This window comes from Delphinus delphis, chromosome 17 (assembly GCF_949987515.2).
Source record: "Delphinus delphis chromosome 17, mDelDel1.2, whole genome shotgun sequence".
Taxonomy (NCBI): Eukaryota; Metazoa; Chordata; class Mammalia; order Artiodactyla; family Delphinidae; genus Delphinus; species Delphinus delphis.
The window spans coordinates 71413323-71440575 of NC_082699.1; the positions used below are offsets into that span (position 1 = coordinate 71413323).

The window sequence follows — 27253 nt, forward strand, 5'->3', positions numbered from 1 at the left end:
CTACCGTGTTAGCTCTTCTCACGAGATTGTTCTTCCCCAGATTTTATATACTGTTTTCTAGTTACCTTTCTTCTCATCCTTGAACTGATAGATTTTATTTTTAAAGAAGAATGAGGAAGAGCTTGAGGAAGTTGAGGGCTGTGAATTGGGAAGGGAGGATAAGGCAGCATTCTCTCACAGTATGGATAAATATGGATAAATTTTAAGTCCCATATGCACACAGTAATGTATATACATCAGGACACACGGATGTATATGTGTATATGTATACGGCTCAGGTTATCGGCACTGCATTTTGATAGTTCTCCTTTGTCATACCTTTTAAGGAACCAGCCTCGTCTTCCATCTAGGTGGACTAAGGGAGGTGAGAGGTTCTCAGGGAGAAAAGTGCATGAAAAGTCTGCAGATGAATTAAGGGTGTTCAGGAACAGTGAGATCCTGTTCTCACTCAGCTGCTGAGACTTCTAGGCAAGAAATGGGAGAGAATCTGGTCCACGTTGGTTTGAATTATTATCATCCACTTAGGAAAACCTTTTTTTAAAAAATTTTACTGAAGTGTAGTTGATTTACAATGTTGTGTTAATTTCTACTGTACAGCCAAGTGATTCAGTTATACATACATTTTTTAATATTCCTTTCCATCATGGTTTATCACAGGATATTGAATAAAGTTCCCTGTGCTATACAGTAGCACATTGTTTATCCATTCTGTATATAATAGTTTGCATCTGTTAATCCCAAACTCCCCATCCATCCCTCCCCACCCAGCTTGGCAACCACAAGTCTGTTCTGTATATCTGTGAGTCTGTTTCTGTTTCGTAGATAAGTTCATTTGTGTCGTATTTTAGATTCCACATATAAGTGACATCATATGGTATTTGTCTTTCTCTTTCTGACTTAGTTCACTTAGTATGATAATTAGGTCCATCCATGTTGCTGCAAATGCTATTATTTTATTCTTTTTTATGGCTGAGTAGAGTATTCCATGGTATGTATATACCACATCTTCTTTATCCATTCATCTGTCAGTGGGCATTTAGGCTGTTTCCATGTCTTGGCTATTGTAAATAGTGCTGCATTGAACATTAGGGTGCATATATCTTTTCAAATTATAGTCTTCTCCAGACACATGCCCAGAAGTGGGATTGCTGGATCATATGGCAGCTCTATTTTTAGTGTTTTGAGGAGCTCCTATACTGTTCTCCGTAGTGGCTGTACCAATTTACATTCCCACCAACAGTGTAGGAGGGTTCTCTTTTCTCCACTGCCTCTCCACCATTTGTTATTTGTAGACTTTTTGATGATGCCCATTCTAACTGGTGTGAGGTGATACCTCATTGTACTTGTCATTTGCGTTTCTCTAATAATTAGTGATGTTGAGCATCTTTTCATGTGCCTGTTGGCCATCTGTATGTCTTCTTTGGAGAAATGTCTGTTTAGGTCTTCTGCCCGTTTTTTGATTGGGTTGTTTTTTCATTATTGAGTTGTATGAGCTGTTCGAATATTTTGGAAATTAAGCCCTTGTTAGTTGCATTATTTGCAGATATTTTCTCCCAGTCCGTAGGTTGTCTTTTTGTTTTGTTTATGGTTTCCTTTGCTGTGCAAAAGCTTATAAGTTTGATTAGGTCCCATTTGTTTATTTTTGGTTTTGTTTCTATTGCCTTGGGAGACTGACCTAAGAAAACATTGGTACGATTTATGTCAGAGAATGTAGGAGAACCTAATTCCTTTGATTAAATTATTTTTTATTGAAAACTGATACAGAGAACATATGTCTATAAAAGTCTTTTTTAACTTTAAATGTTGATTGTAAAAAGATGGTATTAAAAGTAAGCCTCGGGCTTCCGTGGTGGCACAGTGGTTAAGAATCCGCCTGCCAATGCAGGGGACACAGGTTTGAGCCCTGGTCCGGGAAGATCCCACATGCTGAGGAGCAACTAAGCCACAAGTGCTGAGCCTGCGCTCTAGAACCCGCAAGCCACAAGTACTGAGCCCATGCACCTAGGGCATGTGCTCCACAGTAAGAGAAGCCACCGCAATGAGAAGCCCACGCACCACAATGAAGAATAGCCCCCGCTCACCACAACTAGAGAAAGCCCGCATATAGCAATGAAGACCCAACACAGCCAAAAATAAATTTATTTATTAAAAAAAGTAAGCCTCTTTTGGAACTGCCATATCTCTGTCCATCTTAGATTTTTGAGATTTTTATTTCTTAGACTTATTGTATGTTATTTTTATTGTCTCGAGATAACTATTTATTTGACATCCATCCTCTTAGTTAAGTAAGCAGACTTGTTTAAATAGCTTTTTCTCATGACTCAGTTTTTTTTCTTCTTTTTTATAGAATCCGAATTGCTGGAATCAGAGGTATTCAAGGTGTGGTTCGCAAAACAGTTAATGATGAACTTCGGGCTACCATTTGGGAACCCCAGCATATGGATAAAATTGTTCCATCCCTGCTGTTTAACATGCAAAAGATAGAAGAGGTTGACAGGTATTGAATAAAGATGTTAGGTCTGGGGCTGTGTTACTTTAATATGTGTGTATGTGTGCTCGCTTGCTAGAGTAAGAACATTTGTCTCTAGTATTATGTATATAGTAGTCCCGTAAACTTGAGCAAGTTTAAATATGTATCCTTTCTGAAAAAATATCAGCTTCAGTCGTCAAATTAGACTGAGCAGACAGATTTTGACTCAGACACTTAAGCTTTTATTTCTTTTAGAATGAATTTTCACTTTACTTTCTGCTTATTATTGGGCATCGACATTGCTATTTGAATTAATACTACTTAAAGCTGCCAAGTGTAAGAAATAGAGATTATAAACTGAACTTCTGTTATTCTTTAGAGATCCAGCATGCTTTTTCGTAGGGAGTTAGTACTAATCAAAATAATAATAATAATAATAGCAGCTACTATTCAATGTATATATATTTTTCAACAGAAGTACTAGGCTATTTATATCTTATTTATTCTTCTAAGATATTTTGGCATGGAATATTGTTTTGGGGTGTATGCTGATTTCTTCCCCCCACCCACCCCAGCAACCTGTTGAACTTAGAATTCTGTACTTTATTCTCTTTTTTCAAATGCCATAAGCATGCTTTCCTCCCAAATTTGTTGCCTTACACAGAGGTACTATGCAACCAAGTTTTAGAACCAGTATTCTCCAGTTTGGCTTATTATGCTGATCTCCCTGATCCTTGCAGTTTAAAGAGGGAAATCCAAATCAAATTTAAAAGATATTTGATTCTGTAGTTCTAAAATTTTAACTTAACTTGTAATTTTGATGATTATGTGTGCAATATCAAAAAAAAGGGGTCTAGAAGTGAAAAGGTGAAACTGGTTAACTCTGCAAGCGCTTATATGTTTATCAGAATTTATGGCAATTACAGCAAGTATTTATGCTAGATTCCTTAGATGTGATTGTCTCCAGCTTTGGAAACCTAAAATGTGAAACGATATATTTTAACACCTTGGGTATTTTTCCTGTTCTTGGCAATGTAGCTGAGGTTAGTTTTTCTGTCTAAAATATTTATTCTTCTAAAGGTACCTGGCTAGTTGAGAATTGACTCCCCATAATTATGGCTCTTGAGGTACAGGATTAGCATAAATAGGATACAGGAATGCTGATACCATTGGTTGCCAAATTTTAAGAAGTTGTGTTTTCTCATGGTTTTATCCCAATGCTACAGATACATGCTTTTTTGAAATTATTATTGCACATGAATACATTAATCTAAAATAAGGTTTTAAAATATGGACAAATAATGTCTATTGAAGACATCTACTTATACAAATGTTCTAATTAGCTTTTAAATTTTAATTTTTTATTCAGACTGTGCCATAGTTTTTTACTTGATTTTATTTTTGCTCACTTACAGTTAAACTGGGTGATCTTTGGGCACCTTATTCTTACTAGGATTTTGCTATAAATGTAGCAAAGTTGTAGGACGTTAACAAAATAGCAACTACTGAGTATTTTGCCTTTAGAAAAGATATTCTATTAGTTAGAAACAAGTTATACAAGTGAATTTAGCTCTCCAAGTTTGAAAGATTATGTGATTAGCTTCAAGGTGTTGAGTTCATGAAGTAGAATTAAGCTCTAAAGTTATTTTGGGATAACAAGAAAATATCATTCTAATATTTCCGAGAAGTAAAAATCTGTTCTGTTTAACTGTCAGAACTAGTGTCAGAATTCTCGCATTCATTTGTTTGTCTTTATTTTTCAGTCGCATAGGCCCTCCTCCTTCTCCTTCAGCGGCTGACAAAGAAGAGAACCCCGCCATGCTGGCTGAAAACTGCTTCAGAGAACTGCTGGGCCGAGCGACTTTTGGGAACATGAATAATGCTGTGAGACCAGTGTTTGCGTAAGTAGTTGGTGTTTCCCTGCTTACTTGTGACTGTGCTGTGTTCCTTCTGTTGTAATTTACTTGCAGAGGACAAATACCCTTACCTGTGTGAGTGAGTTATTAATAGAGCCAGTGCAGCAATGTGGGAAGGGTACAGGATTGAGTCAGACAACATCCCTTTGAGCACTTGTTCAACCACTTCGCTAGATTTTCCCCCTTAAATAGGAAATACAATCATGTGCATCATTTCACTAGAGTTTTTATTCACACCTTGAAATGTATATATCCAGTAAAATATTAAAACAAACGAATGTCCAAGTATGATGTATCTTATTTTATTAACTTCTGGTCAGTTCCTCATATTCCCTGGCTTCTGTTTCTTGGCTTTCTTTTTGCCATGGCTGGACTGCCTTAGGTCGCATTCTCTTCTCTGACTAAATTTTATCTTATACCCAGTGACTGAGCAGAGCAGGAATATTAAATATCTCGTTGGTACTTATATGCTGCCTTCCAAGCAGAATACATTTGTGAGCCTTGAGTTTCTCCACATAGACGTTATCTCTCAAGCCTTTGTAAACCCTCTGAGTTCTAACTCAGTTGTCAGATGATAGATTTATATAACAGTCTGTGTAATTTCTGGACATTTTTGCTAGTCTTTCTTTTGTTAATCATTTGCCTTGTCCTTTCCCCTTCCTGACTATAATAATGTCTTTATAGCATATATAAAGTAGTCAAAATGTAACATCCAGAATTCTTTATTTAGGGCAGATATTTGGGTTCAAAGTTGAGCTTTAGTTACAAGAATCTATAAACCGCAAAATTAAGCATCAGAGAAATATTATAGTGTTTTCAAAAGGATTCCCCCCACCCCACCCCCGACTGCTTCCACCACCAAAAAGTTGAGATTTACCATTTAAAGACTCTGTGAGCTTATGAAAATGCTACTAAGAACTAATCAAATTATGTCAAATATAACTAAAGGCAGATTTATTTTTTCCAGACATGCTGATTTAGTATCAGAATTCCAACTTTTATCTTGTTAACCAAGAGGTAATCTCTAAGGCCTTAAAAATCTAGAGAGCTAGTCTAAAAGAAAGAAACTACCGAATTAACTATAATTGATTACTTGAGTAACTTGGAAGTGGGCCATATTCTTTTCTATGTAGAACTTAGTGGACTTACCTCCTGATCATGTGTTAATTAATCTAATTAAATGTTAATTAAATAGTTAATTATATATTAGCTATTTAGTTAATTAGTTGGTTAAATATTAAATGCCCTCTGCAAGTAAGGTACCAGGTATTTTGGGGGAATATATACATGAATAAAACTGTCCTAATCCTTAAAAACTTGATTGATAATTGGCATTCCTAGTGGCTTTTTACCTTGTGTGTTCTGTGAATTTTAATTTTGAGCTCATATTCATTGTACCTTAGAATTCTTTGAGGCTTGGATTAATGGTGTGTACTCCATGAGAGGCTTTATTTTGCTTCTGCTGAAGGCATGGATGCAGTGTTATCCAGGCACCACTTTGAACTACATTCTTACCTTCAGTTTTTTTGAGCCACATAGACACTTGTGAACTCTGTCAACCAAGATGATACTTGTGAATTCTGTCAACCAAGATGAGAGCCTGGGTGCTAGGTGTATGGTTGAATTCTTCAGAGAGACTTTCATTTTTGTGATTCTTCTCAGAGCCAAGGCCAACACAGACAAGCTTTTTGACAGTCTTCTACAACATAGAACATTTCCCCAGATTCACTGAAGGTGTCGTCTTTTAAGGCTTGAATTGATGCATGTGTTTCTGATCTGATAGCCACCTTTCTTGGGTGGACCCTAAACTTTGTCTCCAGTCTCCTGTGTGTACAACCCTTTAAACCACTAGCTATCAGCTACCAGAGATCTGAAGATGTGCCTAAGACAACTGCTGGCTTCAATGTATGCTTACCTCTCCAGATTCTCACCTTCTTGTGGAGTCTGGACTGAGGGACTTTTCTTTCTTGCCAGCTCATGTTGGTATTGAAAAATCATATATATATGTGTATGTATGTATGTATGTATGTATGTATGTGTGTGTGTGTGTGTGTGTGTGTGTATGTATATATATATATTCTAGTCTTTTATTGTTACTGTTTTATGAAAGGATTTGGCAGTTGTTGTGGAAATGGAAACATTGACTTTCCTTTAGATAATATTATTTTGATTGGTAGGCTTTGCATATTGTTGAGGGTTCTAGAGGAGAAAGTGTAACAAAAATAAGGAATTCTTAAAGGAATTTTCTTACTGTTAATTTACAGGCATTTAGATCATCACAGACTATGGGATCCCAATGAATTTGCAGTTCACTGCTTTAAAGTTATAATGTATTCCATTCAGGTAAGGATTGGTTAACTGTTATATTTATATATAAGTAATTTTAGTTCTGTGTCGATAAGCATGTCCTCAGACAGAGATAGAGAACGATGTAGGAGATAAGACATGTTCTTAATTAGTTCTTTGTCTCATTTATCTTTATTTACCGCTTTTATTCTTATTTGCCAAGATGAAAAAATATCTAATTAAAAAGAACTAAATGATTTTATGATGACAATCTTTATGTGCATTTATTAAATACATTATTGAGCATTTATATTTTATGATAAACTGGTATTAGAATTGATATTTATAGTCTTTATGCATTGAGGCACCTGACGAGGCACTCTCATCTACTGCAGAGGACAGCCTGGGTTTTCTTAAAACTTGAACAGACCCAGTTAGCTCTTAATTCAAGTGGGATTTTAGGTCTTTATTTTTTAACACTATCTACATTTTTAATGCCCTAAAAAGTCATCATCAATTTAAAGGACATAAGGTAGTAAGAAGCAGTACAGCTTTTAGTATAGGTCATACCAGGATTTTCATCCTAGATGTGCTGTTTACTAGTTGCATAGAACTTGGGCAAATTATTTAGCCTCTCTGAGCTTCAATTTCCTCATTTCTGAGAAGGAAATGTTAATGAATTCATTGAATGGTTCATTTTTATATTAAGATAGAAGGTACCATTTATCAAGTGCTGGCTGTACCTCTAAATATGCTAGTAACCTTATGTATATGCTTTATCTCATTAATCCTCCTTATTTTATGAAGTAGATATTGTTATTATCCCCATTTTACGGATCAGAAAACTGACCTTTAGAGCGGTCAGGCACCTCACTCAAGGGTACACAGGTAGAATGTAAGGATTCAAATTCTGGTCATTCTGTTCTAGAGCTTTTGGTCTAAATTAAACATTAAGTTTAGGTTACTATAGCATGCCTAGCATAATGTAGGGTTTCAATGCATGGTAGTTATTATAAAGCTGGTTTGGGTGTGGAAGGATAATTTAAAAAAATTTTTTCCCAGTTTTATTGAGATTATAATTGACATATAACATTATATAAGGTTAAGGTATACAACATTGCAAAATGATAACCATAATAAGTTTTCTCAAGATCCATCACCTCACATAGTTGCACATTTTCTTTCCCCTTTGATGAGAACTTTTAATTTAATTTTAGTTTAGTAGGTGAGAAGTTGATCTGGCCATCTGTGGACATAATGAAGGCTGTTCCCCTGGTTTTCAGTAGCCTTGTATTTCTTCATTTGCCTTCCTCATTCAGATTTAGTTACTAGATGAAATTGTTTTTTACAAAAAGTAAAGTAAATTACAAAGTTGAAGAAACTGAAGGAATCAATAAATATTTGTTGATTATATGTCTGAGAAATGACTTCTGGTCCACAGCATTGCTTTAGAAGGAGCTTTAAGTGCACCATATGTTTTTTGAGGTCCATTAATCAAAAATTACATGGTAGTACCCACCAGAATGGGAGTTTCTGTTTAATAGACTATCCTGATACAGTCAAAACTTCTGATAGATTTGATTGTTTTAATTGCCATTTACTATAAAATTGATATAAGAATCATTCTTAGGTAATATTTCAACCTCTGTCCATAAAACATTAAACTAGCTGGCCCTGATCAGGAAATTTCGTCAGGTACACATTGTTAAGACTTTAATTTTGGTAGTGGCTCTTGATTAGATGAGAGTTTTGACTGTTTAGCATTGCTAGATGTCCATGATAAGAAATAGTATGTATCTGGTTGGGTAAGAGAGAAGTACTATAAATGTCATAATCTGTCTGTTTTTTAACAAAATTTTGTCCTATTATCAAGTTATAAGAGTGTATAAATATTCTTTGTGGAATTACAGAGAGGTACAAAGAGAGTAAAAATTTCTCATAAATCTCCCTCAGATGACCAGTGTTAATATGTAGGCATATATAATTCCAGTCTTATATACTTTTTAAAAAACAGAATTTTATTTAACGTAGTATTTTACAACTTACTTTCTTTCACTCAGGATATCGTAAATATTTTCTGGTATCCCTATTTATTCTTAAAAAGAACGGTTTCTAATGGCTACATATTGTTCCATTAAGTGTCACATGGTTTATCATTCTTATGAATTCTGCCAGGATGCATGTAATTGTTCATATATTTTTACACTATTTTGTTCTTTTAGGCTCAGTATTCTCACCATGTGATCCAGGAGATTCTAGGACACCTTGATGCTCGTAAAAAAGATTCTCCACGAGTTCGAGCAGGTATTATTCAGGTTCTGTTAGAGGCTGTTGCCATTGCTGCTAAAGGTTCCATAGGTGAGTGCCAGCACCCCCCCACAAAAAAATTCATTAACCTTTTTCAGAATTTTCTTTTTCAGTAGGAATAGCAATGTGTGGAAAACTGTTTGAAAATATTTGCTATGTTTTTAAATGTGCTCTCATTTCTCTTGAAATGTTAGGTTCACATGACTGTTGTCAGACTTCCTTAGTTACAGTTAAACACTTCCCTCCAGATCATTCTCTTCTTCCCTTCCTCCTTTTTTCCAATAAAGATTCTTGAATACCAGTTAGTTATATGCTAAACATTGGGAGGGTACAAATTCAAGAAAGTTATGGTTTACTTGGAGTTAGATGACTTTACCTACACTGTAATACAAGGCAGAATTTGATCATATATCATAAGAAAACCAGGGTCCAGAGAAGGGAGGGAAAATGGATCAGCAGGAGGGAAGTATTATGTAGCCCGTTTGACGAGGACGTATGGTGGTAGTGTGGGGGAAGCCCGAGAAGCGGCTTAAAGTTCCACTTGTGGCCAGGCCACAGGTGTCATTCTACAGTGGACTGACACAAGTTAAAGATTTACTGTACCCTTCATCAGAGATGTGTTATAGGGTAATTCATCTGGCTGCAAAGCGTAGGACACATTAGAAGTCACAGGTGGTTGTCACCATTGTAGGCACAGAGAAAGAACTTGACCTTGATGGCAGCAGTAGAAATGGGAACGTAAAGCCAGCAGAATTTGATAACTGACTGACTAGAGGGGTAACAAGGAGAAGGGACAGGTCAGACATCATGCTTTTTCACTCACATGGGATTAGAAGAATGGAAGGGTCCCTAATAAAATTACTGAAGTTAGGAGGAAAATCTAGTTATGGTTTCTTTGCTTCAAAATGAAAGTGGAATTGTATATTAGCTGCTGAAATATTCTAATAATCACTCAGTGTCAAATGAGAGTGGGCATTTTGGATATGGACTTGTCATTACTCATAACTTATCTCAAAGAGATGGAAGCAGGTTACTTAATTGAAGAGTTAACTTGAAATATGAAGTGAAACACAGGTGATGCCTTGACTGAATCGTCTCACCTGCTAATATCTATTATGTGTGAGGTTGCTATGTTTTAGGTTCTGTACATTCAAAGAAGCATTTGAACGTGGCTGCCTGTCCTGGAGAACGTTGGAATCTAGAGTAGGAGGCAGAAATAAAAACACTAATTAAAGTATAGCGTGATAGATGCAGTGCCAGAAACACAGGCAGAGTATTTATAGTACTAAAAACAGAGAGCATAGTTAGTTTACCTGAATGTGATAAATTGACTAGTTTCTGTCTAATAATTGAGGCAAAATTCTTTCTTCTTCAGCCTCAAAAGATGCCAAATAAATTTCTTAGGCCACAGTGAGCTATATTATAGTTCTCTGGATTCTGACCCAACAGTCAGGTTATCCCAATACTGTACACATTATTCTGAGTAGACAAGATTAGATAGATGGAAAGTTTTTGGTAATCTTTATATGAATATACACATTTTGTGTGGTTTGTACCAAGGATTCAAACAGTGATTTGCTCAGAGATGCCCAGTAAATGTTTGTTGGAATAGCTAGGAGACTTTCTTATTTAGGTATTTCTCATTTACTTTTTTAATGTGCTAGTTAGTTCATAAATTATGAAGTATTTCCAAGTACTTAGAAAATATGCAGAAATCTCTGTTGAGAAGTACGAGGATTGGATTTGAGTGTACATTACCAGAAGAATGTATCTGCTTACATCAGGGTTCATTTGCAGGACCCACGGTGCTGGAAGTCTTTAACACCCTATTGAAACATCTGCGTCTCAGTGTTGAATTTGAAGCACATGATTTACAGGGAGAATCTATAAGCAGTGCCAACTTAAACACAAATTCCAAAGACAGTGATGAGAAGATTGTGCAGAATGCTATCATCCAAACAATAGGTGAGTACATTTCACTTTTCAAATTATTCTGGAAAACAGCAATTCAGAAAGCCCTCACAGAAGGTACTTGTCTCTTACGGGACATTAGTCAAAGGTGAATGATAGCTTAGACTTTTAAAAGAACTTTCTGTTTGGAAAATAAACAAACATAAGAATACGACAAAGAACACTGTATATACCCTTCACCCAGATTCATCTATTAATATTTTATGTCATTTACTTTATCATTTCCTTTCTCTCTCTGTCTGCCTTTTTCCATCCCTTTCTCCATTTCTCTGTGTGTGTATGTATATGTGTGTATATATAGATATACACACATAAGCACATATATATATATACATATAGAGAGACATAGATACATACATATACACATCTACATTTTTTTCCTAACCACTGGATGGTAAGTGCATGGCTCTTTACTACAGATTATTTTTCCAAAGAATAAACCAGAGTACTCTTACATAACCAGAGTACAGTTATCAAATCAGTAAATTTAACTTTGATACAGTACTTTAGTCAAACTTTCATATTTCAGTTTTGTCATTTGACCTGATAATGTCCTTTATAGCGTGTTTTTCCTTAGGTCCAGCATCCAGTCTAGGATCATTTAGTTGCATTTAGTTGTGATGTTTCTTTGGTTCCTTTAGTTTGGAACATTTCCCTTTTATGATATGGGCATTTTTTTAAGACTATAGGTCCTCCTGACCCCTCACTTAAAAAAAAAAAATATCCTCACATGGGTTTGTCTGCTCTTTCCTCATGATTAAATTCAGGTTATGGGTTCCTGGCTGGATACTACGTAAGTGATAGTGTTCTTCTCAGATTATCCCATTTGGAGAAGTACACCTACTTCTCGCTGGTGATGTTAGTTTTGATCACGCAAAGTATTGTTCTATTTCTCTGCTGCACAGTTTCCATTTTCCCCCTTGCAAATAATAAGCAGTCTCTGAGAAGATACTTTTAGGCCGTGCAGATATTCTGCTCTCCATCCAAACTACCCCCTAGATGTAGCAACCATTCAAAATTCTTAGCTGAACCAGAGTCTTTACCATGATGGTTACAAAATGATGGTTATCAACTTGGCACTCAGGGTTCATTGTAAGCAAGAGCCCTTTTTCTCCCTACTTACGTATGTAGGAATACATGTGTTTATCTATTTAAATACAGTGGTATGAGCTCATGGATTTATATTTTTATCTTCATAATTTATTCTGTATTTATTAAATTATTATTATTATTTTGGTGGGCAAACTGTTCCAGATTTGGCCAGTGGAGCCCCTATTTTCTATATCTTTGTAATATCCCCCCACATTTCTTTTAAGCACAGCCTTAGGTTCATTTTATACTTCCTGCCCCAGTCCTAGAATCAGTCATTTCTCTAAGGAGCTGTGGTTCCTTTTAGTGGGGAAAGGCACTAGAGACCAGGATCTGGGTACTGATACTCAGGCTTTACTATCATATGCTTCCCCCTCCCCTCACACACACAAAGGGTAAAAGGGTAAAGAGCTTACTTAAAAAAAAAAAAAAAGAAAAGAAAGAAAGCAAGCCATGGGGAATTTTTTGGGAAATTAAATGATCAGACTGTATATAAATACAAATTAAAGCAATCAAACTCTTCCTACTTTAACCCTCCTCTTGCAATATTTTCTTTAGAGTATCCAGATCATATTTTAATGTAACTGTATGATTTCTAGGATAATTTCCAAATTGAGTTGTATTCTTGGGTTTAATACCTAATCTCTAGTGGTTGCTAATAGTTTCTACTAATAATAGAGTCATATAAATTTATTCTGGAGCTCAGTTTATGCCTTTTATTTGAGTAATATCCTACCTATGGGCGACTTGTTTATAATAGTCCTTTGGAATATTTAATGCAGAGTTTTCCTTTGTTTATTTCTAAAGTTTTATGGATATGCATACATGCATTACGCATGCACATTCAGCACGTTTTTATTGAACGTATTGAGCTTAACACCAGGCCATATGCTTGGGCTTCTTGATGCACATGACTCCTACCTTGTGGACGCCTTTGGTTGATCTGCTTGGGGTAGTACCTCTGCTTCACCTAATCACAATCTCATCATGTGCATAGAAATTGTCCTCATTAGGGCAAAGGCCCAGGGTGTCTGTGATATTTTAAGATGGTATATCAAATCAGCTAGTCTTGTTTTCAGAGAATTAATTTAAATTGCTGTAGTGACTTCTAGTTAATTCAGTGTCACTGTTTTACTCTAGAGTATTTATTGTTTCTCAAGTATGTTGTTATAAAATGTATATACCACAGACAAGCAATATTTCTGCGACATAACACATTCAGAATAATGTGAAAATTAAAACAGAGAAAAACAATGCAGTGTGGCACAGTGAATAAGACTTTTATTTAAATCACACTTCTGCTTTCCTCAATATTTTCTTTCAGAAGTTCTCAGTATTCTTTCTTTATCAGGTCACGTGAATATCGGTGGGACACAGAACAGGGCTGCTGTAGCTTTTGCCCTTGAAGACAGGAGGCGGTTGGCCAAGCTCGCTCTTTTAAAATAATGCTCTGCTCTTTTGGGGAGGCTCATTAGCACTTCTATTCAGCAGTTCAAATACAAACAATGGGAATAGAGAATGAGTTAACTTTCTGGCTGTCCTCACAGTTGACTTGTTGGAAAATTTCCATCTTTGTGGTTAATGACCAGCTTGCCTGGAACAGAAAATCAGTGACCAGTTTTGCACAGTGATGAGGAACATATGTAATTGGGTTCTTGGAAAGTTGAAAATACCTTATAGAGAGGAAGCAGAGAGTAATAATAACACACATAGGCTTTGGAAATGTGAATAGATCTCACCTCAGGTCTTAGTGTTAGCTGTGTAATTTCTTGTATGAATTCCTAACCTCTCTTATCCTAATTTCTACAAGACGAAACTGACACAAATAATAGTACCTAGATTCATAAGGTACTATTATTTGTTGCTGTAAGGATACAAATACAAAGTAGCTTCTTACCCCATAAATATGTGCTCAAGTGTTAGGTAGAATAATATACTTTATGCTGATTGAATAATGTTCAGATCATGAGATTTTTGATTGCTACAGTATGTTATAAAGAGAAATGAGTTTTACCCCTAGATCTAATCAAAATGATAAATAGAACAATTTGAATTTATAGAAAGAGATTATTAACTCCAGTAATACAGGCTGAAGAGTTAAGTTGAAAAACTAATTTACTCTTAAAGAAATATTGAAAATGTAGATTTCTGTAATGATTATGTTGCATTTTAAGAAATGATCAAAAAATAGCCAGGTTTTAATACCTGTTCTGATCTTTCAAAGAAACAACAGGGTTAAAAGTTTGAGTAAGTGATTATTAAGTGTCCTAAGTCTTCTGTGACGAGGAAGTAAACTTTCCAAAGCTATAACAGATAAATTCAAAATGTGCACAATACCCAAGAGTTCCTTGAGAAAAATGACAAATAAGTAAATAATTTGAATTATGTATATTGAATTAATACTGAATTAACCCACAGTGTTAGACTGTAAACCTGGCTCATTATAATGGCATTCTAGAACATCTCAACAATCCTGGGGAAGCCAAAGTAGGCCTAATTATTGACTTTCTTACTAGAACAGGAATTTAGGATTACAAAATGGGAACAAGGGTTTCATCAGAAATACTACCAAAAGTTTTTTTTTTCCTTTCTCTAAAACTCCAGTCAATTCAAATTGATGATTTGCCACTGTTAACTGTATGCAAAAGACTTTCAAACATTTATCTTAATCTAAGTATTAGTCCATTATACACATCTTATAATGTACATCATTAAATGATTTTTACCAAAGAAATTATAATATCTTTAGACTTACATGTAGCTCAAAGACATTATTTTACCACATATTGAAAGCTGTGGTTAAAAATATATTATGATTTTTTATTATATGGAAAAAATGAACTTTTCCATTTGCAAAATTTATCTTAAATTTATCTTAATATTTTTATAGGATTTTTTGGAAGTAACCTACCAGATTATCAGAGGTCAGAAATCATGATGTTCATTATGGGGAAAGTACCTGTCTTTGGAACATCCACCCATACTTTGGATATCAGTCAACTAGGGTATGTGTATGTAGTTGTTCTGTGTTCTCAAACTGTAAAGTTGAATTTAATCTTATATTAAATTTTATCTTAAATCTATAAAATGTTTTGTCTTTTTACTCAGTAATAAAAGTCCTGTGGTGTTGTTATGGCAGTAGATTGCTAAGCAGTTGAATCAACATTGCATGCTTGGGTGGGAGGATTTGGGAGACTGGGGTTGACACATACACATTATTGATACTGTGTATAAAATAGACAACTGATGGGAACATACTGTATAGCACAGGGAACTCTACTAATGCCCTGTGGTAACCTAAATGGGAGGGAGGTCCAAAAGGGAGGGGATGTCTGTATACGTATGGCTGATTCGTTTTGTTGTGCAGTGGAGGCTAACACAACATTGTAAAGCAACCATACTCCAATAAAAATTAAAAAACAAAACAAAACAAAACAAAACATTGCATGCTTTTAGAATCAGTTTTCAGTATATCATAAATTCTCAAATTTTCTTATATTGGCTAGGTGGAAGGTCTATTCAGCCTGGGCATTTTCTATACATGTAGATTATTTAGGGTAAAGTTTCAAGTTTGTCACTGTGGAAGGAATGTTTACTTATTTCTAGAGTTCTAGAACTGAAAGTTATTTTAAAGATCATATGTCTTGGCCCCCTCCCCTCATTTTATAGATTTGCTTTGATTTTACAACATGCTAAAGCCTTAGTTTGTAAATGTTTGTATGTTGCTAATTTAATAAGGAAATGATACTCTTATTTGACTTATATTTATTTGGCCATTAATTAGAGAACCCTTTCTTTGTTTGTTAATTCTTTTTTGAAGAACTATTTATATTAGAATTATTTAGGCACATTCTTACCTGCTTATTAATATATGTTAAATAGATATTATGTTTGTCAATTATATTTGCAATAGATCTGTTCTCCAATTTATAGTATCTTTTAATTGAGGTTGTTTTGTTGTGTATTCATACAACTGACTTTTCATGTCATTACGTGTAGAGGTCTGTTTCCTTTGAGAGCCAATAGCTTTTTAATTTTCTTTGTTCAAATTTGATTTATTTTTTAATATATAACCCTTTAATTCATGTGAAATTTACTTTAGAGTATAAAGTGAGCCTTGACTTTAGCTAGTATGAAAATAAACTCTATATAGCTAATATGAATAGAGTTTTAAAATCAATAAATAATAATCTAAGGAAATGAAGTTAATTCCTATTAATAAGATAATACCACTATTTGTATATTTTAGGGATTTGGGAACCAGGCGGATTCAGATAATGTTGCTGAGATCTTTACTTATGGTAAGGAATTTAAGACAGGTGAAGAACACACTTAACCCTAAATTATTAAGGAGGTTAAAAGAATAGCTTCACATTATCAGTTTCTTTTTCTTGTATTATAAGATAGTATTTACGGTAAGTTTTTTTTCTGTGGTTTATATACTTGAATATTATGCTTTTCATTCTTTAAAATTTTACTTTTATTCTTTATTCCTCACTTCTCCTGTCATCTTATTTGATCTTCATAATGATGAAACATACCGAGGGCAGGAAGCGTTGCCATTTTATAGATGAAGATGCCTGGGCCCAGCTAGAGCCAGATTTGTCAGTCCTTTCCTATGTGATCTTTGCTTTTTTATTTGTATCTTGTTTGAGAGCTCCTTGCCTACTCTGATGATATAAACACATTTGTTTATATCTTCTTACGAAAGGTTTAAAATTCAGCTTTCCACATGTAGAACTTTGATCTGAGGTTTATTTTTGTATGTGGTATAAGATATGGATATATTTTAAATTTTTCTAGGTGGGTAGTAATTGTCCCACCAATTTCTGCTCACTTATAAAATCACCTTTATCCTATAATGAGTGCCCAAATATAAATGTTAGATGTTCTATGTATGCTAGTAATCCTGAATATAAATAGAGATTACCCACATGAAATTTCATTTGGTCCTAAGCCTTTTTATTAAATAAATTCCCTGAGTAAATAACCTTGTCTCTAATCCTAATTGTACTACATAGTCAACTGAATGAACTTCTGTGTGGTATGGTTAAACTATTTAATAGCATTAAAGTATATGCTAATTAAAAGCTCCAACTTTAGACATAGGGATACACTCAGAAATGTCACATCAAATAAAGAATAAAGTACAGCTTTCCAAAATGAAAATGCTTCCCTATTAACCTAAATTGCCTAATTTAAAATAAAAGAATTATTTGCCATTTTAAAATTTTCAGGTCTTACCTGTGTTATTTGCTGCCTGGTCTCCTTATATCCATTTAGGACTGACTACCTGTTCCATATATTCTTAGTCTCTCTGAGCCTCAGTTTTCTTTTACAAAATGGGGGTACACTAATGCCTAGCCTCATAGGAATATGGTAAGGATGAAGTTAATACACATATAGTGCTTAGATTCATGCCTGGCATATGGTGAATGTGTGCTATTATTAATTTTATTAACTCTATGAATGATGTTTTTGTAAATTCAGTAAAATCCTCATCATCTCACAAATTTCCTTTTAGTTTTTCCTTCAGGCTTGTTCCATACTTGCTGTTTTCTCTAAGCTTATGGTTCTTATGAAACAGCTTGAGAGTTTTACCAAAGAAGGACTCATGACAAAGATGTTTTTGTTTGTTCCTTTGTTTTTCCTCCCTATAATCAGGTAACCTCTGGATACAAAGCAAAAACAATAGTTACTGCACTGCCGGGGTCTTTTCTGGATCCTTTGTTATCACCATCCCTCATGGAAGACTATGAACTGAGACAGTTAGTCTTGGAAGTAATGCATAATCTCATGGATCGCCATGACAATAGGGCAAAGCTTCGAGGGATCAGGTAATGTGCTACTTGAAAATAGGCTTAATGGTAATGTTTTCAGATTTCTATGTTAATGTATTTAAGTATTATAATTTTTTTAATCTGGGATTTTCAGGTTTTATTAATCCAGAATTTTATTTAATTGGTATTGTGACAATTTAATTATTAATATGTTTTAAGATAGTCAGTGTTGAAGGTCTTTTAATGTACTTTCAGAGATCTCATCTACTAGTAATCACTAGTTACATAAATTTTATTTTGGTTTTGCTTTAAACTTAGGAATGACATCAGAAGTCAAGATTACTTTACGCAATTCTACTTGATTAAACTTGGTAATTCAGTAGTATCATTACATATAGGCTTATTTAAAATGCTCATTGAAGTGAGTGTTAAATAGTTCAGACTCCTAAGTATAGCTGATTCATCATATAAGATATGATATAACTAAGTGTGCTGTTCATTAAAAAATGATGCATTGATTGTCTCTAGAATAATACCAGATGTGGCTGACCTAAAAATAAAAAGAGAAAAGATTTGTAGACAAGACACAAGTTTCATGAAAAAGGTAAGATTATCTTCTGAAAAAGAATGCATGACTTAAGTTATAGCCATTTGAATTGTTAGGTAGTTTTATATTGATCGATAACCGTAAAATGAAGCCATAGCATTTTGGAGTTGAAGATCTGAAGCCATCTTCAGCTCCCTACATTGCCACCACCGTCCTGATGGCGTCTCCTCCGGCCTGCGTTTAAGCTTTGGGTGGTCAGTCTGCTGTGATAGTTCCAGATTTCTCCCTTTCAGTAAAATGTCTCTCTGTGATTGCTGCCCTGCCCTCCTCCCCACCCCAAACACAAATGTTGCTTTCGCTTTTAATGGGTCCTTAATAGAAAGCTTCAAGCTTTTGAGAATACTTACCATCATTAATTAAATACATATAATGAGTATTTAGTGTGTATTAGGCATTATTCTGTGCATTATTTGGGGTATAAAGGTCAGGTAGGCAGAATCTCTGCCTGTATAACTAGAATTTAGCTAGATTATCATAATGATCACTTCAGTTTTGTAGGCGTATTGGCAAATGACTGAATTTAGAAAATTATGGCATCTAAAGTTCTTTAGTATATCACATAAACTTTCTGTGCAGTTATTCTTCATGCAAAGCTTGAGCACCTAGTATTGCCAGACGCTGAGCTCAATATTGAGAGATACAACAGTAAGCATGCCCTGTGTGCTAACTGACCTCAGTATAATCACAGTTCTGGTGGATAAATCACAGTTTTGGTGAGCCTGGATCTTTAGAGGTGCAGAGAACAACAGACCTATAGGAAGATAGGTACAGATATCTATAATCCCTGATCATCTTTGGCTCTTTGTCAGACCCCGCTTTCTTCCTGTCACCATCTTTTATTTTTTTGTCCTTATCCGTTAATATTGATTGCTGTGTTTCAAGTTAATGGCCTCGCAGTTTAAAAACTTCATTTGAAAAATAATTTACAAACTATCACTCTTCCTAAATTAATGTGAATAAAAAGAGTTCTTTTAAGTTTGACTGTATTGTGTATGAAAAAAGTGGTTAATGATAGGTCAAAGGCATTAACTCTTTCCAACTTCTTTTTTTTCCATATTTTATATCATCTAGTTAATCAAAGAAATTATGCCCCATAACTGAGGAACTTTTAATCGAGTGATAGAATGAGTTTTAAAAATTTACTGATAGTTAATTTGGGGTTTTTTTACTTTAACATCATGACATTAAGCAATCCTGAACTTTGGGACTGGATTGATTTTATTTTATCTAGTATGATAGAAATAATCCTTTGTGCTTAATTTTGCTAGCCAATCAATTTGCAAGAGTATGGTTTGACTGAAAGGTTAGACTATTTATTTATTCCTTGTTAAATTTTGAATCATTAAACTGTTCTCTGAATTAGTCTTCCTTCCATTTTATAATTTAAAATAACTTAACCTGGCTAAGCATTTGTTACCATTAGTATAAACCATTTCTTTAGTATATTTTTCTTCAGGAACAATCTGTTCACATTTTTCCTTTATCAAATTTTATTTTTACAATTGAACACCCTTTTTCATTTACTTTCTAATTTATTTTATCAGTAAAAATGTTGTTTGGTTTTCATATGCAACTTTAACTAGCCACTTATGGAAATTTCAATGAAGACCTGAAGAAAAAAAATTGAGGTCTATAGCCAGGGGACTGTGGACTGCCCTTTGGTTAAGAGAAGCTTGCGGTTTAGAATGGACAGTACCTTTGGCTTTTCCATGCAAGCATTATGTCCAGGCACCTGTGTCTCAGATGACTACCCAGCCTAAAACTGCTCCATCTGACTGTTTTAGGGACATCTTAGACATTGGATCTAAGTTTGAAAAATTGTCCCAGGGCAAGGTGCCCTTACAAATTACATTGGGAGGTGCCCTTTCAGCTCTAATATCCTAATGAGGGTGTATTTCCAGATAAGAGAAAACAGCTGTTTCCACTCAGCTGTTCCAAACAGCTGTTTCCTCACCTGCCAGGGCTACTCTCCTAGAGCTAAATTCCTGGCAGAATGTCACTGTATGAAAGAGCTCTTGTTAGTGTTTTATCAATTAAGGATTATGTAGAAAAAAAGTACTTCTGGGGCTTCCCTGGTGGCACAGTGGTTGAGAGTCCGCCTGCCGATGCAGGGGACACGGGTTCGTGCCCCGGTCCGGGAAGATCCCACATGCCGTGGAGCGGCTGGGCCCGTGAGCCATGGCCGCTGGGCCTGCGCGTCCAGAGCCTGTGCTCTGCAACGGGAGAGGCCACAACAGTGAGAGGCCCGCGTACGGCAAAAAAAAAAAAAAAAAAAAAAAAAAAAATGTACTTCTTATTATGAAATGTAAAATATATAGGCATTATTATTTTAACTACTTTTAAGTGAACAGCAGTACAGCTAAAATCATCCCACATGCCCATCTTGTTTACAACTCCATCTTCTCCCCAAGAGGTAATCACTGTTCTTGCTTTCATGAATATTATTCCTTGCTTTTTTTCCCTACAGTTTTGCCACCTAAGTATATCTGTATATCCCTGAACAGTACAGTGTCGTTTTATCAGTTTTTGTATTTTGTGTGAAAGGAACCCTACCTAATGTATTCTTTTATGTTTTCTTTCTTTCATTTAGCTTTGTTTTGGTGAAATTCATTCACATGTGTAGCTTTATAATATTTTATGACATGAATATACCACAGGTTACCCATTCTGTTGGTGGACGTATGACTTGTTTGCAGTTTGGGTTTGTTATGAGCAGTACGGCTGTAAACATTCTTGTCCATGTATTGTGCTGTATATAACTCTCATTTCTCTGATGCCTGTAGGAGAGAAATTGCTGAGTAATAAGTTATGCATTCTTCAAATTTACTAGACAATGCCAAACCACTTTCTGAAGTCATTATGTCTGTTTTCACTATAATATTATAATACGTAATGTTAGATTTTAATTTTATCTAATATGGTAGGTATGTAGTAGGTAATTTTTTAAAAATAAACTTGAATTACTAAGGAACCCGAAGTTTAAACTCCCATGTGTGTAAGCACTGCTTAATGGTTGTTAATGACGTTTAGGAATGTCGGATTTAAGAATAGGATTGGAGGTCATGAAGAACCTAGGGGCAAGAAGGGAATAAAGACACAGACCTACTAGAGAATGGACTTGAGGATACGGGGAGGGGGAAGGGTAAGCTGGGACAAAGTGAGATAGTGGCATGGACATATATACACTCCCAAACGTAAGGTAGATAGCTAGTGGGAAGCAGCTGCATAGCACAGGGAGATCAGCTCGATGCTTTGTGACCACCTAGAGGGGTGGGATAGGGAGGGTGGGAGGGAGGGAGACACAAGGGGGAAGAGATATGGGGATATATGTGTATGTATAACTAATTCACTTTGTTATAAACCAGAAACTAACACACCATTGTAAAGCAATTATACTCCAATAAAGATGTTAAAAAAAAAAGAGAGAAAGAAAAGGATTGGAGAGGGCCCAAGACATAGACTGTTACACACCAGAGTATAGAATCTTTTGAGAGAGAGACAAACTCTGGGTTCAGAAAGATGGAAACCACAATGTCATCTTCAGAAATAAAGAGAAATCTGTTAGGAGAGCATACATAGCTCTGTATCTGTAGCCAAGAAACCCCCCACTTGCTAATACTGAACCACAGACCTGAACAGACTTATTTAACCAGTCACTGGCACAGCTGGAGGACTATGGCCACCCTCACCTGGGTGGGTCCATGTGCATGTTAAATAGAGGACAGAGCAAAATGCATACCTTTAAAGACAGGCTGGCTTCCAGAGACTGTGCTGCTGTTGCTCATTTCTTTCTCCTGAAGTGAGGAAGCAGATGAACCTTCTGAGAAACAGAAACTTGAGCTTGGAGTGTTAAGCTCAAGCCCCTCCACATGGGAATGAGCAGGCCTTACCCTGGCTGCACGTTACAGTCACCGGGGCAGCTTCATGCTTGAAAAACACCGATGCCTGGGTTTCACCACTGACGGGTTAAATCATATCAGGGGTGGGCAGTGGTGACTAGTGGGGAGGAAGCATGGTGGTCCTCCCATTTCCCAGTGATTGTAGCTTACAGTTTGTGTTGAGAACTAGTGCAACACGTTGAGTTAATTACCACATAGTAACTTGAAATGGGAAAAACTCTCTTATTTCTGTTAGCTCTCACTTGGCAGTTAGACCTATACCCAGGAATGCTTTAGACAGCAAGGCTTTTATATTCTCTATTAACATATTTAGATGAGTTTGGTTTACAGGGGACCCTCTCGCAGTCCCTGGGGTGTGTCTGTAACCTCTCCCCTACAGGTGGGCTTATAGATGTGCCGTCGTCACTTCAGACAAAAGTGTAACAGAACCTGGAGATGCTCTTCCCTGGACAGCAACTCACCTCACAGGAGGTTGTTCCCTAAGGCGGGAAAGCCTGAGTCCATTTCCTCTCAGCCAAATGTTCTTAGCATTGCCAAAGCTCCCGTAATTCTGCCGTTCGTTTCAGTTTTTCTCAAATCAGTCTATAATTTGCTTGTCTTTTCAAATTAGTATTAAAAACATTTTCATTGTTTACACTGGAACTATTTCTTACTTGCTGTTTTTACTTAAGTTTGTCCTCAACTCCAATATTAGTTTGTAGTTATATATTGGTGTAGTTATTGATGTTAATAATTGGAATATAATTTGACCCTCCGATTATCAGCCTAAATCTCTTCCATGTTAAGTTATGTAATAAGATAGCTACGTTTTAAGAGGTTATATATGCATGTAAAATCTGCCTTGCTACATTTTAAGCAAAATTATCTTTTTCCTCTGTCATTCCCCTTTTCAGAATGGGCAACAGCTATATCGGCACATATATTTGGGCTGTAAAGAGGAAGACAATGTTCAGAAAAACTATGAGCTACTTTATACTTCTCTTGCCCTTATAACTATTGAATTGGCCAATGAAGAAGTGGTTATTGATCTCATTCGATTAGCCATTGCTTTACAGGTATGTTTTCATAACCTTTCCTTGAAGAAAGGATTCTTTCATGAATTAGACACCATCTTTAAAATACTATTGCCTTTATCCAAGGACATGAGTTTTTTAAGTGAGATGTCTAGTTTTAAATCTAAAATACTCAAGGCTATGATCCCATTCATTTATTCTTTTAACAAATGTTGAGTAAGTATTGACTGTGTGCTAACTGTTGTTCAAGGCCACAGGAGTACTGTGATGAAAAAGACAGCATGGTCCCTGTGCCCATCCTAGCGGGGAAGATGGTCGTTAAATAATAAGAATTACATATATGTAGTTGTTTAATTGGAGTTTAAGTGTTACACAATCACAGGACAGTATGCAACGAGAATATATATATTTATTTTTATATATCTTATATATATTCTGCCCACGCCCACGTTTCCTTTAGGAAAGGCTTTCCTAAAGAACTGTTTGAATTGAGAGATTTAAGTCTCTTATAAATGGGCATTTATTCTCTTTTTAGAATTTTTTTTTAAAAAAGCTTCTTATAAGGGGACATTTTTGTTAGCATTCCAGACTACCTGCAGTTTTTTAGTCTAATCATGGAGAAAATGCTATTGAAGCGTAAGACCTTGATCTGTCAGTGTTTGTTTTTTGGTTTTTTATTAAAGGACAGTGCAATTATCAATGAGGATAATTTGTCAATGTTCCATCGTTGTGGAATCATGGCGCTGGTTGCTGCATACCTCAACTTTGTAAGTCAGATGATAGCTGTCCCTGCGTTTTGCCAGCATGTTAGCAAGGTAATGTATTTAGAAAAGCCCTCGAATTTGATTTTTATACAAAAGTGGCGGATTTTCTTCCAGTGATGATTATTTTTAATTTTGATGATTACCAAATTATTAAGATAATGCTATAAAAGTATGCATGACTTTTTCAATAGTGACAAAATCGACACTACAGCTCTAACTATGACTAGTGTTACGTTTTCTTTGATGCCTGTTGTTGTATTAGAATTTTTCTGTGTAATGGTTGAGTAGAATATATGATTTTCTTCTAAAATACTTCATGTGATTTCTTATATAATTGTTTTCCTTTTAAACCGTTATGAATCTTAGTATCTAATATTTCTTTAATTATACTGTTTTTGTTGTTATTGTTTTAAACGAATCTACTTGAGTTAGATCTCAAAAGTTGAATAATTAATATGCCTCTCAGAGATTTGTCCTGTGTCATTCAACTGTATTTAGCTTTCTCAGCAGTGACTCATTAAATAGTTACTGGCATGATTTAGTATACATTTCAGAGCTCCTAACTTACCTGGCAGAAAAAGTCCACTGTAGTTTTTATTCTTTAAAAACATCTTTCAGGGAGAACCTCATTTTTATGAAATTGGAAGCACATCTCTCAGTCCTTGCTAAAATGTAGGTTTTTAGAACATTCTAGGAAGTAAAACTCATTCATTCATTAAACAAATGTTTGAGTGAATATTTGACATCTGCCATTAGAGATACTAATGCTATGAAAGCAGGGTCCCCCTTTAAGTGGCTCCCAGGTGAGTGGAGGAGCCAGACTTCACAAGAGCGCTGAGACCACCTGCACGTGCTGCAGAAGGTGGTGCAGAGGAGAGGGGACAGCGAGGGCCTGGCGCTTGTGAAGGCATTTCCCACATAGGGCATTTGAGAAAGTACAGCTTCTAATCCCTCTGTAGTAGGTTTAATCAAATGTAATGTATCCTCTTTTTTTTTTTTTTTTTTTTACAACCTGTATTATTTTACTATCATGATTTTGTTACCTGCTGACTTTTTAAAATAATAAATGTGAAAACAAAGTGAACTCTGCTTTTGGACTCTAAATGTAGCTTAAATTCCAAAATAAAATGATGGTATTTCGTATAAATGTTTAGATTCTGTTTCTGTATTTTTAGTTTTCCAAACTTTTGTGGCAGGGTCCTGAGGAGTGAGGTTTTTGATTTTTATTTTGTTTTGTTTTTGAATATTTTTCAGGTTATTGAAATTCGAACTATGGAAGCCCCTTATTTTCTACCAGAGCATATTTTCAGAGATAAGTGCATGTATGTTAATTCTTTACATTTTAAGGAGGGGCACTGACTTGGGAAACCAATCAGTGATAATTACAAAGGAGTAAACTACTGTTAGAATAATTTTCTGGTGTTTTAAAATATTCATTGTTTTATGTTTCTGTCATTTAATTCATCTAACTTGTTTCTCTTGCTATAAAAGTTCTTGTAAAGTATAAATGTAGACTCATGAACACATGGAATCAATCTTTGATGAAAAAATTTATCTGACCTTTTTTTAATATGGAAGTATATCTCTTAAATATAGCATGTTCTGATATATAAGTGAACACTCCTTTAAGAGAATACAATATCCTGTTCAAGATTCTCAGTAATAGACAACAATATTAATAAAGCTGTAGGAGAAACAATGTATTACGGAAAATCAGTGTTATACCCTGAATTTTTTTCTTGCTGTCCAAACAAAAAAATACGTATGAAAAATAGTTTATTCAAACTTTTGGGCTCTAAAACCAGTTTAATATTGAAAGCATGCACATAAGATAATATTAAGCAGTTTGAAAGGAAATTGAAATCGTAGGTCTTAGCCAGGTGCTTCCTATCACTTAGTTGGCTAATATCTTCATTAACAGTCAGGGGGCTTCATTTTTATTTTCTTCTCTCAGTAGATTTTTAATTAGCATGAAAGTTAAAGCTGAATTTAGTCCTCTTCATCATTTAATGTGTGAATACCAGTGGAATCATGTAAGGCTGACTTCACCGTTGGGACATTACTAGGGAAAGAAGCAGCAGAATGCTTCATGTATGGGTCCACATAACCATGTTTTTAAAGAGCTCAAATCAGCCACCTAAAATACACTGATTTTTCTATTACTAATTACAGTTTAAGTTGCATTTATATTTATATTTAGGCCTTGATCTAAAATGTTTATATGTTAACTTATTTTTGCTCAGTAATTTAAATAATACTAAATGACTTCTTTTTTGATCAACTTGACAGGCTTCCAAAATCTTTAGAGAAGCATGACAAAAATTTGTACTTTTTGACCAACAAGATTGCAGAGTCACTAGGTGGCAGTGGCTATAGTGTTGAGAGATTGTCAGTACCGTACGTACCACAAGTAACAGGTAAGAGGAAGGTAATTAGAACTCTTACTCTAGTGATTATGTGTCAGCAGTTTTTCTCTTAGCCCAGTTAGAAAGTTAGTTATGTTTGTATACTTACTAGCTTAAGAGAGTTTACTTCTATTTTAAAATTTTGCTCTTGAAAACCTTTAGTAAATCTCTAAAAACATGTATATGATTTTATCATGAGCATATTGAATCCTCAAGTGATTATCGTTATTATACTTCATATATTATTGATACTATACTGAATAATAATATCCTTTAAACAGAGAAGCAAAGTGAGATCTTTACTCTTTAAGCAATATTGTGTTTAACTTAGGGAAATTGGTGAAAATTGTTTAGTTAGTGATTTGTGACTATTGACCTTAATGAATTAGGTAATTTTTGTCATTTGAAAGGCTACAGACTATTTGCTATGTAAAGAAATCTGCAAACTTTTTAAGTTAAGAATATGTTTCCCTCTGTGCATTATGTATTTCCTTCTGTTCCTTTCATTGCCTGAGATAATTCTGTTTTGTTTCAAGGCAAAACTGCATGGTGCCTTGCACTCAGTTTTACTTTGAAAACTAAAATCAAAGAATTTTTATCTTATACCTTCACTTTCATTTGATGACTGTATAAATATTAAATTTGGTAGAAAAACTAGTTCTTCCTTTGGGGATACCTCTGTTCTATAAGAGAACTGTTTGATTTCAGTTAGGTAGTTTTCTGGATTAATCACTAGAAGTAACACA

At 35.0% G+C, this 27253-nt stretch overlaps 1 protein-coding gene across 11 annotated transcripts in view; it reads left to right on the forward strand.

Moving 5' to 3' along the window:
- The window catches only part of EFR3A (EFR3 homolog A), a 181206-nt gene that overhangs the window by 45619 nt on the left and 108334 nt on the right, over window positions 1-27253 (forward strand). For all 11 annotated transcript variants that reach the window (XR_009516671.1, XR_009516673.1, XR_009516675.1 and 8 more), the window contains 13 exons: window positions 2348-2497; window positions 4234-4371; window positions 6651-6729; window positions 8895-9030; window positions 10777-10944; window positions 14930-15044; window positions 16289-16340; window positions 17704-17876; window positions 18348-18423; window positions 23219-23380; window positions 24022-24153; window positions 25357-25424; window positions 26392-26519. Coding sequence is in view for 2 of the 11 variants with exons in the window: in XM_059995204.1 (XP_059851187.1) it covers window positions 2348-2497; window positions 4234-4371; window positions 6651-6729; window positions 8895-9030; window positions 10777-10944; window positions 14930-15044; window positions 16289-16340; window positions 17704-17876; window positions 18348-18423; window positions 23219-23380; window positions 24022-24153; window positions 25357-25424; window positions 26392-26519 (1577 nt within the window). In the remaining 9 variants the exon portion in view is untranslated. The remainder of the gene's footprint in view (window positions 1-2347; window positions 2498-4233; window positions 4372-6650; window positions 6730-8894; window positions 9031-10776; window positions 10945-14929; window positions 15045-16288; window positions 16341-17703; window positions 17877-18347; window positions 18424-23218; window positions 23381-24021; window positions 24154-25356; window positions 25425-26391; window positions 26520-27253) is intronic.